The sequence below is a fragment of the Canis lupus genome, chromosome 21 (genome assembly GCF_048164855.1).
Source record: "Canis lupus baileyi chromosome 21, mCanLup2.hap1, whole genome shotgun sequence".
In the NCBI taxonomy this organism is placed as follows: Eukaryota; Metazoa; Chordata; class Mammalia; order Carnivora; family Canidae; genus Canis; species Canis lupus.
The window spans coordinates 18444989-18462214 of NC_132858.1; the positions used below are offsets into that span (position 1 = coordinate 18444989).

Here is a 17226-nt window from a genome sequence, read left to right on the forward strand (position 1 = left end):
AGCTTTGAAAATCACTTCTCCCAGATTCCCAGATGGTTTGGTCCTACATGTACCTGAAAGTCCCGCAAGAACAACTGACCCAATCACCCTATCTCAAACAGCACCCTGTCTACCACCCCCTCTCCTGCATATAGAGTAAATTATGAGTGGCTTATAAGTATAGAGTAAGTTGGTTAATTAATTGACTAGTTTTGATCATTATCTGTCCTCTCACTAGAATATATGCACCATGAGGGTGGGAAGTTTGGGTTTTTTCACTACATCCCTAGTACCTAGAGCGGTACCTGACACATAGGTGGTAGTTGCTCAATAAATATTTACTGAATGAGGAGACATATGAACAATGATACAACAGCACAATCGAGACCATCAGCTCCACAAGTAATGTAATTTAGAGTCTCTCTAGGCCTAACAACAATATGTGTAAATAGGTGAACTTTTCTGTAAGGGACTCTCCTTAGCACTTATCAGGAGAGCCTGCCTAACATGAAGATGGCTATTAGAAATCTCATTTATGCAGCATTTGCTTTGTACTGGTTCCAACTGACGGCTCTACCTGCAGTATAAATTGAAATTAAATCCTCTACCGCAATGCTCCCATCTTACAAATGAGAAAAGGGAGGCTTAGAGAAATTACATATAACAAACTAGTCAGCAAGGGATCTGATGTTCATACCTGGGCCTAACTGCAAAGCCTAACTTCAATGTCATGCCCCTAATTTAAGTGCATCCTGGTGTTGACCTCTCTGTGGGGACTGAGCATCAGTTGAGCCCAAGTATCATAACCCAGAAGCTTTGTCAATATGAGAGCTCCACCTGCACCCCCCACTTAAAGAGAATGTAAATAAAGCATGCACAGTGGATTGAAAAGCGACCCACCCCAGAAACATTATTTCTAGGAACCCATCTTGATAGTAGCAGCCAGATCTAAAAAGGCAATAGGAGCAGCCAGAGATTGGGACCCAAGTCATGTAACTACAGTTTTTCTGTTATCTGATCACTTTTTGATATCCCTTGCTTTGTTCAACTATGCTGTCTTTGAAGAGCAGACAATTGAATCAGCTTCTGAGGCCTATAGATCTAAGAATCTAAACTAATAATTCTATAAGCTTTCCTATGTTCTTCTAAAGCCCTGAGACACAGAAGAACTCACTTTACTTTTTCTACCTTATCAAAGAATGTCTAGAGTCCAATCAAGTACAACTGAATGCAGGAAGGCCTGCCACTTCAGAAAAACAAGCCAGCACCCACAACCATACTCCTTGCTTTTGTGTAGCACGGTATTTCTCAAACTTTAGCATGCATCCAGCATCTGGAGAGCTTGTCAATATGCAGATTGTTTGGCCCCAGCCCCAGTGTTTCTGATTCAGTAGATCTGGGGTGGGGCTCAAGAATTTGCATTTATGCTCTATAAAGCAAGTGACATCAAACTGAACTTGCCTTTAAGTAGGTGTTACTTGAGAAAATTGTAAGACATGGCAACTGACCTAGGAATGACCCTCATCTAGGCATTTGCAGGGTAGCTGGTCTCCAGAATGACACAGCAGGGAAGGAACAGCCTCTGCCGCCACTAGGGTGAGTCTCAGGAGAGGAATCAAAAGCAATCAGCCAAACTTGCTGTGATGCCCTTGCATTTAGTGATCCAATAAACTGAGAAAGTTTCAGCAGTTACTTTCCTGGAGGCTCTCTTTGGGGCCAATTACCTCTGGAGGACGGATGAGAAACACTAACAATTAAAAGTGCCACAGGGAGAGAGAGAGGTATTTATACTCTGGTGAGGCTCTTAGCCACAGGGGAAATTAGGGAGCACCTGCACGTCCTGGATAATGAACAATTTAAAAAGAAAGACGCAAGCACTGAGGACCTGGTCCCTAGGGGAGGATGCGAAGGCCTGAAATGCTTAGAAACTTGAGCCTTAAAGAGGAATTTTCTTATCTGAAACAAAAATGCAGATGAATTTAATTTCCCAGAAGGCTCAGTGGTTAAGCTCTCATTATAGAAACTCTGTGTATGACTATGTGATTTGGGGTGAGGCCAGGTGCCACCTAATTAAAGGACCAACCATATGGCAGGAGACCCATTTACAGAAAGCAAAGGATAAAAAACAAAAATATAATCTAGGAAGAGCTTTTGCTTAATAAACGGCATTCTTTTGTCAGGTGTCTCAATAAATGTTTTAAGCATGGCCTGATGAGGACATGAAGTCATAAATGACCTAATCTGCCCTATTTCAAGGGGGGCTGAAGTCATCAATAATGAGTATTAGCTACCTTCATGGGGCTTTCTGGTCATCCTATGGATAGGATAACTTCTTTTGTATCTAACTTACATGCCTTCTGGAAATATGTCTGTATTCTATTGCTCTGGTCTCAGGCAACTTCCACATCATAATCATCTGTGGGCAGTATTCACTAGCTGACTGTTCTACTCAACTAACTCTCATGCTTCTTTGGCTACCAGTACTATATACATTTACTGTGACACACTTTAATATGATTTAGATTAAATCTCAATAAAAAATCCTGCTTAACTAAAGTATAATCTAGAAATGAAATACCTAATGATTTGTGAAAAGCACTGACCAAGCTTCACTGAACAAGCAAATCACTACAAAGTACTTTGCTGGTGGATTATGTCAGTGCTACTATATCTGGGTCTATTGTCAATAAAATGTACCCTGTGGGTGCCAAGAAAGTAAAGCAGAAGAACTGAGTCTCTGTCAGGGGGCAGTGGTGATGATGTAGAAACAACCTACAGAACTTGCAGAAATGGGACCTGAATTTCAGTTCCAACTCTGACTTTCTAGCCATGTAACTTTAAGAAAATTATGTTACCTCCCTGAGGCTCAGTGTTTCCATCTATAACCAAGAAAATGTGGGATAAAAATACCCTCACAAGACTGTGGTGGGGATTAAGGGAATAATAGCTAGGAATATGCATAATAACATGCCTGACATTTAGATGAGTCTCTGTGCTGGTGAAGGGCAGGATACATGGGATTATTTCCACTCCCTCTTGAAATACCGCCAACACGACAGTTAAAGAATTATTTAAAATAGAAGCACCCATAAGGAATAAAAGAAAAGGAGAGGAGATGCCATAGATGAGATATCAATAAAATCTTCCAAAATTGTAAGTAGGTCTAAGAGTGGTGACTAGCTTGGCAAACAAGAAAACCAAAGCCTGCATTTCTCCAGAAGGGAGGTGCAAGACAACTCAAGCAGGGGAGAACCATAGCATCAGAGGGGCTCAGAAAGTGAATGTACAAGATGGTCTTTAAGGTTGGAAACAAGATTGGCTGAAAGTCTGGAGAGCCGTTAAGATGATCAGACCCCCTCCTGCCATAAGATGCAGTGATTAATTCTAGAAATATCAAACCAGAGAGTCTCAGGCACTAAAAGACCTAAAATATTAATAGTCGGGGGTCTCCCAGCAAAATGGCTAGAGCATGCTACTTGAGTACCATACAGTTGAGTCCACCAGTCGACAAGTTCTGCTTATACCTGCAACACTTTTAGCGTTTCATTCTTAAATAGGAAAACAGGCAAACAAAGATTGGCAGCAGCTGGCAAAGACTAACGTAACAAGGTGTAAGGAACAGGATGTAACATGTCAAATTTCAAACTGAGCTTTAGGACACCCCTCAAAGTAGATAGCCACGAACTGTTTACATGATTAATGAACTCCTCACTCAGTCTAAGGAAATAAAACAGGAAGAGAGAAAGGAATATTGAGAGAGATATTTCTTTGGAGAAAGCTCTGGGTGCTTCACTCCCAAGAGGGATGAGGTATGGTATGGTTCCAGCTAATCTCAAGTCAAGAGAGGGATTCACTGGGGCCACTCAGAGTGCTGGATATGTGTCCCTAGCCATCAGTGGGATATAGTTGATGGTATTTGACTCACCCCTGGAGAAAGTCCCTGTGTGAGTCTGGCTGAACAGAGAGACACAGCTGTTAAGTGACTACAATCCCACTGAGTACAAGAAAAAAGTGCCACTTTCCCATGGTCTGTAAATGAAGCCGTGAGCGAGAGAGATACCCCAAAACACTGTAATCAATTCTGAGAGATCACCGGAGGGAACAACGAAAACTCCGCAAAACTGATCTGTGTGGAATGTATCCTTAAACGTGCCCAGCAGAAAATAGCTATAGCTAAGACAAGTGAAGGGTAATTGAGACTTTGAAGTTGGACCTGTACTGAATCCACAAAAGCATCCAAGAAGAAAAAAAAAAAAGTTAAACATCTGCCAGGTCCAGAGAGCAAGACACAAATTTATGACGGTACTAGGCAGGTCAGGACCTTCGTGCCCTCCAGGCTCACCTTCCTCCCCCCCTGTCTCAAGGGGTCAAATATCAAGATGAGCAACAAGGTGAGGGTGGTGGATGCTAAAGGCAGGAAAGGACATATAGATGGTCTCCAGCTACATAAAAGGCCCAACCAGCGGAGCATGGTAGTCACTTCATCTTTTATTTATTTATCTATTTGTTAAGTGGTGGTCACTTTAAATAAGTTGGATACTTTAGCTATTACACAGACGGAATTACCCAAGGACTTAGTTTTGTGTTTTGTGTCTGAAACTGATTTAGGATTGTTTATTGAGAGTCATCGGAAAAGACATGGGACTGCCCAAGTTTTTATTTAGGAGAGAGGTAAATAGTTTCCCAACTGGGTTAATTCAAAAAGGACAGGAAAAAAACAAACAAAATGAAGAAGCTTTCTGATTCCAGGCGTGAGTCATACTTGTTCTGAACAAACATAAAAAGAAGTCAGAAAAAAAAAAAAAAAATCAAGGTAATTAAGAAGAAAGAAGGGGGGAAAAAAAACTTCCAAAGAGAGAAAAACAGATTGCACAGAAAGGATCAGGAATAAGAACAAAATCCTAAAACCTTCTCAAGCATAGAAGCTGAAAGACAGTGAAGCAATGTCTTCAGAATTACAGGAGAAAATAGTTTCTTTTGCCTAGCATTCTATGGCCAGGCAACTTAAGGTAGACAACAGAATAACAATATTTTCAGATATTCAAGGTCTCAAAAGTATTACCTCCTATTCATTCTTTCCTAGGAGCTGTTCCATCCAAATAAAGGTAGTACCATGTATTAAAAAACTCGGGCATCCAGGAAACAAGGGTCCAAAGGAAAAAGGCAATCAAGCAGTAAAAGGAATTCCCATGAGAATGGCCCAGAATAAATGCTTCACAGCAGCCCTGAGGAGAAACCATTTCGGGCCGGGGCAGGAGGATGGAAGTCTCCTGGACGGATGTCTCCAAGACAAAACAAGCGGGACTGACCTACTACCAGATGTGGTTGACCTTTTGAGAATGATTTCACAGTTCTGTCAAATAAATTACAGCTAGGTACGATGAAAATTAAGCTAGTGAAAAAAGAAATCTAAATACTAACTTCAGGACAAAATTTATATGAAAAGAATACCATGAGAGGAATACTAATTTTTACTGGTCTCCATGTGCCAGGCACTGTTCTAGATACTGTACTGCTGCTGTACCCTAAAATCCTCATAATTACCCTGTAAGGTAACATTACAGGGTAGGAATTATTACTGCACCCATTTCACCCATGAGGAAAGCAATGTACGGAGGGGTTAAATGATTTGAATGATATCAGATAGCTAATAAATACCTCAGCCCAGACTTGAACCATGTAGCCTAAACTCTAAAATCTGTGCTCTATTGTAACCATAGTTTGCCACAAGGCTCAACAATGAACAATATTTTCATGGTTGTCAATCTTTACACATTGAACACTAGTCTGACCTATAATTATGAGCTGATTATATATATATATTGAGAGAATAGGGGGGAGGAAGTATGTTGGGGTAAGGTGGGGTAGTAAATCCTCATCTTTTCTGATAGAAAGTTAATACATGAATGAAAAAAAAAAGAAAGTTAATACATAATGGTTAAAATTAGAAGGAAAAAAAGGTCAATCTATAGTAATATAAGTATATTCCTTAAAATACACAATAGCAGAAGGAAAAGCTGAAAACATTTGGAGAGGATAACTGGATTTGGGGGTAGAGAAAGGAAAAGCAAAGGACTGACCCTTTTCAATATTACCCTTAACATAATATTTGACCTTTTAAACTATGCAATTATATTTCCTTAAGAAACCAATTTAAACAAAATTTATAAATATTAGGGAAAGGTAAGGAGAGATGGCATCTAGTACTGAAATGGGCACTTGGCTGCTAGTGGCAGGAGCCAGGGGGATCCCTAGGTGGCTCAATGGTTTAGTGCCTGCCTTCGGCCCAGGGCATGGTCCTAGAGTCTTGGGATCCAGTCCCACATCAGGGTCCTTGCATGGAGCCTGCTTCTCTCTCTGCCTCTCTCTCCCTCTGTGTCTCTCATGAATAAATACATTAAAAGAAAAGAAAGAAGGAAAAAAAAAAAAAAAGGAGCCAGGAACACCACAGCAGACTGAGGAAAAGTGCTGCTGGTCCTCTTCTAATGACCCGGGACATACCTTCTGCACCAAACACCTCTCCGCAGTGAGAGCAGAAGAAGTGCTCTGGGTGCCAGGTTTGGTTCATTGCTGTCAGCACTCTCTGGAAAAGGAACACACATGAAGATATTAGGAAACCGCCGAACTATCCACCAGGACCACCATGCTAAAGCAGGGAGGGGGGTACTTACATCCAGGATGGGGGCAGCGCAGTAAGCACAGCGTGGGGAAAAGAGATGGTGGTAGTCCTTGGAGCAGTAGGCCAAGCCACTCCGCTCAAAGAAGGGACTGGAGCCAATCTCCTCTTTGCAGTGAGTGCACACAAAGTGCTCTGGATGCCAGGCTTGCCCTAGAGCATGGATCACCTGCGGAGGAAACAAAGTATGGCCTGCCACTGCGGTTGGCTGCTGGAGGGCCTATAGGTTGCACAGTTCCGGGCAGCATTTTGCACACTACATTCCATGTGAGCGGTTCCCCCTGGAGTTACACAACTCAGAGGCCTGGCCCCAGGTCCCACCTAGGTGGTCTGTCGTATGCGCTCTGCGGATAGTGAAAGGGTGCCCCGTTTCCTGACGAATCGTACTGATGAAGTCTGTAAATGTTCATCAGCAAGATACTGCTCTGGAGAGTGGAGAACCAAAATGGAACCCAGTCGTGACAGACAGGGATAACTAGAGTCTGGCCTGGAAGGGATCCCTGGAAGATGAAAAGGCATAAATGACAGTTTGTATTCCTCTGGTCTCAACACCTCATCTCATGCCCCATGCAGGGCCAGAGCTAGGGGCCTTTTCTTGTGGTTTTGGTGAAGGATGATGCAGAGCAGGAGTTGTGGCCATGATTTGGAGCCAAGTCAGCGGACCGGGAATATTGGGATAGAGGGGGCAATGGCAAAGCACCCACTCCCAGGTCCGGCAGTCCAGAAAAGTGGTTAAGAGTCACATTCGGGTGTCAGGCTCTCCCAGGCTCAAATCTTCCCTCTACCTCTTTCTAGACCTGGGACGTGGCAGTTAACAACCCAGAGCCCTTGGTTCCCTGGTCTTTACCAAGGAACAATAACAGAGTCTCCCTTGAAAAGATCATGAGACCATTAAATGAGGGAATACTTGCAAGCCCTCAGCTTGGTACTAGGGCCTAGAGCATGGTAAGGGATGAGTGATCATTAACTATTACTAAAACATCTTAGGAGAGAAGGCCATAGAGTAATCCTTGGCGGGACAGAGACAGACATACACACAGACAGTTGGCTACAGGACCAACATCTCGGCCCGTCCCACCTTTCCAGCAATTGGTTTCTGACAGGAAGCACAGTGGCCCTTGGGCACTGCAGCAACTCCAAGGTCCTGCAGATCCTGCTCCAAACCCCCCAGCATTGAGTCCAGGGAGGCCTTGGGATCCTGCTTGTTTGCTATGTGTTTCTTGCTGGCATCTTCTTTCATTGCAACCTGGCACCAGGGAAAGAACCATGAAAAAAATCAGTCTTGTGTATATTTCCCCTCACTGTCATCTTCTACACAACCTCACAAGCTCACCTTGACTGACCAATGCTTTCTTCTGTACCTGACCTCTCTCCAAGGCACTGGAAGAGTCCAACGTTGGAACACCAATAAAAATGCTTTCATCTCCCTTTTATCCTAAATTCCTCAGGCCAGATAAGATATGAGTAATCTTCCTCCATTTGTAAATCTTTTCTGACCATGAGAAATTGAGTGTATGAGGATAATACCTTTCTCACTTCCACAATGACCACAAGTCAACAATGAACCCTATCTTCTTTTTACCCATTTATTTTGCAATGTTTATTGAGCACCTAATTTGTGCCAGTCACAGCCCCAGGGTCTTGGTACAGAGCAATGTACGTGATGACCAAGAGTCTGCTGTCTTGGAGTTTACTTTCTCTGGATGACAGACAATGAAGGATTAAATAAATATATGATGTAATGTCAGGTAGAGATAAGACATAAGTTACATATCAAGATAGAAGTGACAGAGGGTGGGGCAGTGAGAGAGAACTGATTTGGATGAGGGTGATCAGAGAAGGCCCTCTAAGGAAGGGGCATTTGCACAGATATTTCATGATGGGTCCAGGAATACTGGGAAAAGCATTCCCAGTGGGAATGAAGGCCCAGAGGAAGGGAACAGTTTGTTATGGTAGGAGAAAAGTCAGAAAGGTTGGGAGTGGGGGGGGGTATTGCAGGAGCAGAGGGAGTGAGAGTAAACGTGGTAGGAGAACACTATGGAGAGAGAGGCAATGATCCCAGGGGGCCCTCATGGTAAAGTCAGATTTTATTCCAAGGGTTATGGAGATTCTGGAGGAGTTTAAGGATGGGAGCGAAAGAATCTGATCCATTAGACGCCTGTGGTAGCTGAGTGAGGAATTGAATGTAGGCAAGCAAGAGTGGCATCAAAGGCACTAGTTAGGAGGGAGGTCATTGTTAACAGTTCAAACCAGAAATAATAACTTGGTCCAGTGTTAGGGGAGAAGGCGGTGAGAAGCTGTCAGATAATACTTGCTGATGGATTGGATTTATTTAAGTAAACCCCCAAAACAGTTATCATAATCCATTAAAAGGAAAAGCCTCAAATTACAAAAAAAGATGCCCTGCTTGTCCTTCATCACGTCATGTCCTGATTCTGTCTCTCTCAACTCCTTTCTGACTGGGCTACTACTATCGACCTAATACTTCCTGATCAGGAAACAGGTGCTCACGATGTCCTCCACGGCATCATATTTGCACGCACTAGACAGACATTCAAAGTCTCCCCTCCGCTGCCCTCACTTTACCTTTCCAATCTCATCTTTCATTCCTCTCTAAAAGCCTCCATTGTTTGAGGCCAGCCAGGCTCCCTGCAGTCTCCAGAATGTGATTTGTTACTGTCTGCCTTCAGGCCTCTACGTATCCTATTTTTACTGCCGGGAACAACCTCACATTATCTCACTCATCCAAAAATGCTCATTTCCCTTCAAGAAACTTATCAACTGACAGATTTCCTTCCTCCTCTATTATATAACATTACTTAATGTTGAAGAGATTAGTGTTCAAAAGGTTAATGTCTGGAAAGCCCAAAAGGGTTGTCAATATTAAGGAGGTAAAAACAGTTTTATGTGTATACACACATCTACCTATACACCACTATATCTATCTATATCTACATCTATTTACTTATATACTCCAGCATATTTCTGAATGAATATGTAAGAAATGGGTAGAACTGGATGGCTGGGCACAGGGTTGACAGGGAAATAGCTCACTGCAAACTTTTGTACTTTTGATTTTTGCACAATGTGAACGTATGGCCCATTCAAAAAATAAACAGATATTTTTGAAAATGTAAATAAACCATGACATATGCTAAGTCAGGAAACACAATTAAAACTCCTAATATAGATTTTTCCCCAGTATTTTCAGATAGACATTACAAGGAGAAATGCACCCAGTTTTATTGCACGCATTAAAGAAAAATTTGAAAAAAATAAAAAATAATAATAATAAAAAAAAATAAAGAAAAATTTGTTTCTGAGGTTCATTCATTTGTTCCCCTGATGAGTCAGGAACTGTGCAGGCATTAGGAGTCCAAAGGTGAGCCACAAAGATAAGGTCCCTGACCTCCCCAGTCACACACCTTTTTATAGACTGCCTTGTAATGATTTCAGAGCCACTCATGTGTGCATATCAAATCCTCCAATCAATTTACAGTGGTTGAAGTCTCCACCTTAAGAATTCTAGACTAGTCCCCTTAATAAATTATTAAGCCCACTTCTCTGATTTCCATCCCCTGCCAGGCCACGTGAGCTCACCACCCATGCTCTCGAGGCTAGAACAAGGAGGCGGGTCTTATCTCAGTATGGGGCTCAGGACTCCCCATCCTCCCTACTTTCAACGCCATGCTCTGATCGTCCTGGCTCTGCCTCACTTTGCCTTCTTCTGCCTGACTCAGGCAGGTCTCTAACGGTCCTGCCACATTTCATCGCACGTTAGATGCCTGTGCCCTCACAGCTCATGCCAACTGGAATGGCCTCTGCTCTTATCTCTTTATGTCCAAACCCTTTCCATTCTTCAGAGTCCATCCCACATCCCATCTCCACATTCCTAATGTTTGCTGCACATATTTTGATAAACCATCTGTGTTTTAGTCTCTGGATGTTACACAGGCTTCTGCTTCATTTTACCAAGCACATTCTATACTCCTTGAGATCAGAGCCTGCATCGTATTATCTCTTGTGTCCAGATAACACATAACACAAAGTTGAGCTCACCCACTGAATTAAATTTAGTCTGGGAAAAACGAATGACAACCAAGAGTTCTAAAAGCAGATGGCATAGCTGAGCTCCAAGGAGACACACCCAGGAACTGTGCTCACCTGGGTCTGCATCTCACACAGGTGGGCCATGAGCTCATCCAGCTGAGCAGCTGCTGATGTTTTAGGAGGATGTGGTGTTTTCTTTGGCTCTTGGACTTCACTACAGGGAGAAAAAGAATCCTAACACATCAAAACTCAGATAAATATTCAGTCACACATAAAATACCAGAAAAAGCAGTTTTGACTATTAACCCCTTAGATGTGAGTAAAAACTAGAGAAAGAGAGTATTTAAAAATCGGTAGTGGACTAAAAATCTGAACAAGGTCTTTCGGTCTTTTGTCTCTATGACTTGGTTCTGGTCATCTCAAAAACTGACCATTGTTCTCAAGTGCATGAAGAAAGGTGCTGGGGACCCCTGGGTGGCGCAGCGGTTTGGCGCCTGCCTTTGGCCCAGGGCGCGATCCTGGAGACCCGGGATCGAATCCCACGTCGGGCTGCCGGTGCATGGAGCCTGCTTCTCCCTCTGCCTATGTCTCTGCCTCTCTCTCTCTCTCTCTCTCTCTGTGACTATCATAAATAAATAAATAAAAAATTAAAAAAAAAAAAAAAAAGAAAGGTGCTGGATGGGTAGCTGGCAAGACCGTCTCCCCCAACAGCCAGGTGCAAAGCAGGTTCTAAAAAAGCCTTTGAGGGGCACCTGGGTGGTTCAGTTGGTTGAGTGTCTGCCTTCAGCTTAGGTCATGATCCCATGATCCATGGGATCAAGCCCCACATCAGGGTCCCTGCTCCTCCCTCTCTCTGCTTGCCCCTCCCCCTGCTTGTGCTAGCTCTCTCTCTCTCTCTCTGTCAAATAAACAAAATCTTAATAAAAAAAAGACCTTTAAGACAATGGCCAAATATACATTTTTTTTATTTTCAAAGCGTTCTGTTTAAATTATAAAGTATTACACCTTCTTTCACTATCAGGCGAAAGAAAGATAAAAACCAAGTAAGAATAAAGAGCAAGCATCAGCAAACTAAGGTCCACAGGCCAAATGTGGCCATGGCCATTCACTGACATACTGCTGCTTTCTTACAGAGTTGGATGGTTTCAGCAGAGACCCTGTGGTCTGCAAAGCCTAAAATATTTACTGTCTGTTCTTTATAGGAAAAGACCACTGACAGAGTTTAGACAATGTACATGGTGTCGGTTTTACATTCACATAATTGTGAATACACTGATGAATAAAAGTTGGGCCCAAGAAACAGAATACAGAGTCTATTCAAACACTTGCCCAATTATTAGTAAATAAACTGCAAGAGAGCACAGGATAAAGCTCAATAAATTCTAAGAAGTAAATCCTACAGATCATATTCTTCTATTGCTTTAATGAAAGTGCAAATTGATCATAAGAAATTTACCTGCTGAAGAAAAAATAAAGCACTTCCAAATAATTCTTGTGATGGAGAAAAAATATAAACTGAATTTTCAACCATTTAGAAATAGCAATGAAAGCACATATACACACACATACCCTTCAGAGTGAAAAGCAGTAGGTTATTAAAGGGAGAAAATAATAAATGGACTCAAGTGCATATTGAAAAATAAGATACTAGACACAAATAAACAAAACAGCCAACTTAAAAATCTCAAAAAAAAATACACTAAAGTAATTAAACAGAAGGACTAAAAGCATAAATTATTGAACAGAAAACAAATAGAAACTGATTTTTTGGGATGCATTGTGTAAATTTCAAGGATATAGAAAATATGGAAAATCACCAAATAAGTTCTATAAATATCACAGAAACACAATACTATAATCAGACAAAGAGAGAACAGTGCATGTGTGTACGTGTGTGGGTGTGAAGGGGGAAGAAGGAAGTATAATAAAAACAGCAAAAATATGTTTTAAAAACATCCTGGCTACATAGTGTTATGCCAGTCTTTAAAGCACGGTTCAGCATTAGGAAAAGGATTACTATAAATCATTATACTGAAGAATAGAGAAAAGCTTTAAAAACATATTGATAGGTCCTAAAAAGCAGTAGGAAACAAACTTCACCACCATTCCTGTTATTGAAGATCGAGGAAAAGAAGTTTCATAACCTGATAAAATATAAGAAACCTATAATGAACCTCATATTTAATGGTCAAGTACTAAACACATTTCTAATTAAAAGAAAAGCTCTGTGCTCAGCAGGAAGTCTGCTTAAGCTTCTCTCCTTATCCCTTTGCCCCTCCCCTCCATCTAAAATAAAATAAATACAATCTTAAAAAAAAGAGAGCAGAGGAGGACAAGGATCCTACCTACTATCATTGCTGGTCTGCAATATTACTGCAGACTGCATTATCGAATGCATTTAAAAATAAAAATAAGAGATTTATATATTAGAAAAAGACAAAGCATTCTCATTTCTATTTTCTCTTTTAAATAGATGGTATGATCACTTACCTGGAAAATGTAAGATAAATGATTGGATAATTATTAGAAGGTATAGAAAATATCAGGATGGCTATTAGATACAAGAATAAAACACAGGGTTGCCTGGCTGTTTCAGTGGGTAGAGCAAGACACTCTTCTCATTTTTATTTATTATTTATTTATTTATTTATTTATTTATCTATCTATTTATTTATTTTTAAGAAAGAGCATGTGCAGGAGCATGAGCTCGGGCAGGCGTATGGGGGGAGCAGGGGTGGGAAGAGAGCAGGAGGCACAGAGGGAGAGAGAATCTTAAGCAGGCTCCACACTCAGCCTGGAGCCATATGAGGTCTGAGATCATGACCTGAGCCAAATCCAGAGCCAGACACTTAACCAACTGAGCCACCCAGGGGCCCCTGAGCATGTGACTCTTGATCTTGGGATTGTGAGTTCAAGCCCCACACTGAGCACAGAGCCTACTTAAAATTTTAGAATTAATTCATTAATTTTTAAAAATTTAAAAAGAATAAAATGAAATAATATCTTTCCTATATACCAGTAATAGCCAATTCAAAAATCCACTGGGAAAAAGGAACATATTCAAACTACCAACCAAAAAATGATAAAATATTAAAGAATAATTCTAACAAGAAATGTTAAGACTTCTATGAAGAAAAACCCACCGGCAGACATACAAGACACACATAAATGATGATGCATAATATGGTATCAGTTTCTCTCATTAAACCATAAATTCAATATAATTCATATAGAAATACTAATAGAATTATTCAAGTTTATTAATAAGCTGATGCTAAAATTCATGGGCTAGAACACTCAAGGTAATTTGGGTGGGGAAAAAAAGAGATGAAGAGGGAAGACCTGTCTCAATGGATGTGCTCTCGTATAAAGTGACAATAAAATTTGTGTGATGTTGGTAAAGAAACAGACAAATAGATCAAAGGAATGGAACAGAGAGAAAGCCTAGAAACAGACTCCTGAACCATGAGAATTTTGCATATGCTAAATGTAGCATTTCAAATCATCAGAAACAGACTATTAGACACAAAATGCATCACAACCCATTTGAAACACAATAAATTTAGATCTTTAACAAACTCTACACATGAATAAGTTTTAAATGAATCAAAGAAATATGTTTAAGCATAGAAGTACTAGAAGAAAATGGAGGACATTTTTTTATAATTTGGGGTGATGAAGACTTTCCTAGGAAAGGCATAAAACTAACGTGAAGGCAAAAAAGAAAATGTATCAATAATCTCAAAAAAATTTAAACATACATAAATATTTAAAACATAAATAACATTCAAATATTAAAGTCTACAAATCAATAAAGCAAGCTAATAGAAACATGCTCTAAGGATTAAAAGAAAAAAAGTAAAAAAAAGTAAGTTTCAAAAAAAGAAATTTGAGTGTTTATCACTATATAAAATAGGTTTAAGCTCAATCTTTAATATGCAAATTAAATAGTGAGATACCAATTTTTACCCATTATTCAAAAATCTGAAAGACTGATAACAGGCAATGTTGGCAACAAAAGTCAGGATTATCATACACACATACATTTACACATTTACATACATCATAGATAGCTATGTAAATTTATTAAATCCTTTGCAAGGCAGTATCTATCAATATTTCAAATGCATATATCTTTGGATTCAGCAATTTCATTTCCAGTTTCTATCCTACAAAAAAACTGGAGATACATATACAAAGGTATATATACAAGTATATTCCCTAAAACATAAAAAAGTACAGCCTTTATGAACAAATTAAAAATAAAATAAATGGACATATAATTAAATAAGTTGCAGATATATGCTACAGCATGCCATGCAGTTGCTAAAAAGAATGCAGACATAGATTTATGATGTACAAAGATTTCTAAGATACATTGTTAACTTAAAAAAGCAAAGCCCACAACAATATGAAAACTATCCTTCCATTCACCTAAATTTGCAAGCACAGATACATAAGTGTGAATTTGCACACACAAAAGTCTATAAGGAGACACATCTGACAGCAGTTAACCTACGGGGCTAGCGATTAGGAGATAGGAGGTGGTCTAACTAAGGGAGGTGGTCTAACTTTTTACTCTGTATATTTCTGAATTATTAAAGCTATTTTTACTATTAAAAGGGTAAATATAAAATTAATATAAGTAAAGAAAAATTTTAACTGCATAGAAATACAAAGAAAAAATTAAAATCACACACATGCTTCCTTTTAAGAAGCAATTAATCACTCTGGACCTGTTGGCTTGCTTATAACATTAGGCCCTTCTGATTGTGCCTAATTCCTAATTCTGGAAAATTAGAATGACTTTTTTTTCATGTTTTAAAGTGAACATTTTCCCATATATTTATCTATTTTCTTATTCAGCTTTGTCTTCATAGCTAGCGCTTGTTGCCCACCCTATGCCAGACTCTCCATAAAGAGTTTTACACATGTTCTCTTTAAGTCCTTATAACAACCTTAAGGGCTAGGTATTGTCATCCCTCAAAAGAAAAAACTGAGACTTATAAAGTAAAAAGCTTTGCTCTATGTAATATAACCAGTAAATAAGAGAGTTTGGGCCTACAGACTGCAAAGCCTATGTTCTCCAGTACCACACTAAACTATACTCCAAAATGACGTTTAAAGACTATACAGCTTTCAAATGTAGAATGTACCATAATTAAACCATTCATCATTAGTCACATAGATTGTTCTGAATTTCATTGTTATAATACAGTAAACAAATATTTTCACCCATATTTGATTGATTAACTCCATAGAGTAAATTTTAAGAAGAATCACTGAATAATATGGTAGCTGACTCTGAAGTAATATTTGTAATCAACACTAAGCTTAGCTAACAACCCATCAAACTGACTCTGACACACCCTCTCTTATGCACACACACACAAAGCCATAAATAAAATCAAATATTTTAAGTCTTCCACTAAATATATATTCAAAAAGGAAAACACAGATGTACTACTTTACTTACTTTTGTGTATTTACCAACCAGCAAAAAAGTAAAAGGAAGATCCCTTCCTCTCTTAAGGATAAAAAGACTGTCATTTGGGTATAATATGTCCCACTACCAACTTACTTATGTTTGAGTATTTAACTATAAGAACAATATAGGAGGAAGTGGACACCTTCCCCTCTGAAGAAAAAAAAAATTTTTGTCTTTTAGGTACAACATGGCCTCCTGCCAGGCATATATATATATATACTATATATATATATATATTTTTTTTTTATCATTGTTTAATCTAGGAACAAAAATGGTCAGGTATGCAAGTGTTTGATTTGGTCCTTAGAGGCTTCCAAGAAAGTGCAGGGAAGCTCTTCACAACACTTTTGGGTTTTGTTTTTTTTTTTCCTAAGATTTTGTTTATCCATAGAGACAGAGACACAGACAGAGGGAGGAGAGCCTGACATGGGACTTGATCCCAGGATCACACCCTGGGCTGCAGGCAGCGCTAAACACACTGGGCCACCGGGACTGCCCACTCATAACACATTTGGATCACAATCCCTTAGTCATTGCTGCCACAGGTGTGTGTCTTTAAAAGTACAAAAGGCAACAGGACTGTCAGCACATTCTCTGCTCTGTTTCCCAGTGTAAAATAAATGTAGCTTCTTATATGGTTCTGTATAATTCTAGAAACCTGTCCATCTCACTGTTGGGGCATCCTTGTGCTTATTCAAAAAGATTCTTACTGATTTTTAGCACGACTCCTAGAGCAGTATGGAAAGAGAAACATTATTTTTGTGATACCCTAATAGTAACTGAGCCAATAATATAATATTCTAAATAAGAATGGAAAGGCCTTGAAGAGTTGGTGATTACATCACTACAGGAAGTGTTCCTATAAAGAGAGGAACCTCAAAACCAGAGCCTCTTTGATTTGTCCCCTCACCTCTTGAAGATGGTCAAAGTGCTTTGCTATGTCACAAGCAACAGTTTAATTCATGTGTCAGAGACCTTAATAACATACAAATACAAGAGATGTGTTTAAGAGAATACAGACTCTCACAGGAGG

At 39.8% G+C, this 17226-nt stretch overlaps 1 protein-coding gene across 2 annotated transcripts in view; it reads right to left on the bottom strand.

Moving 5' to 3' along the window:
- Positions 1-17226, bottom strand: part of LPXN (leupaxin) — a 37994-nt gene that overhangs the window by 4465 nt on the left and 16303 nt on the right. For both annotated transcript variants that reach the window (XM_072790907.1, XM_072790908.1), the window contains exons 4-7: positions 10820-10919; positions 7734-7901; positions 6651-6824; positions 6481-6562 (exon numbers count right to left, since the gene is read on the bottom strand). In XM_072790907.1, coding sequence (XP_072647008.1) covers positions 6481-6562; positions 6651-6824; positions 7734-7901; positions 10820-10919 — 524 coding nt within the window. The remainder of the gene's footprint in view (positions 1-6480; positions 6563-6650; positions 6825-7733; positions 7902-10819; positions 10920-17226) is intronic.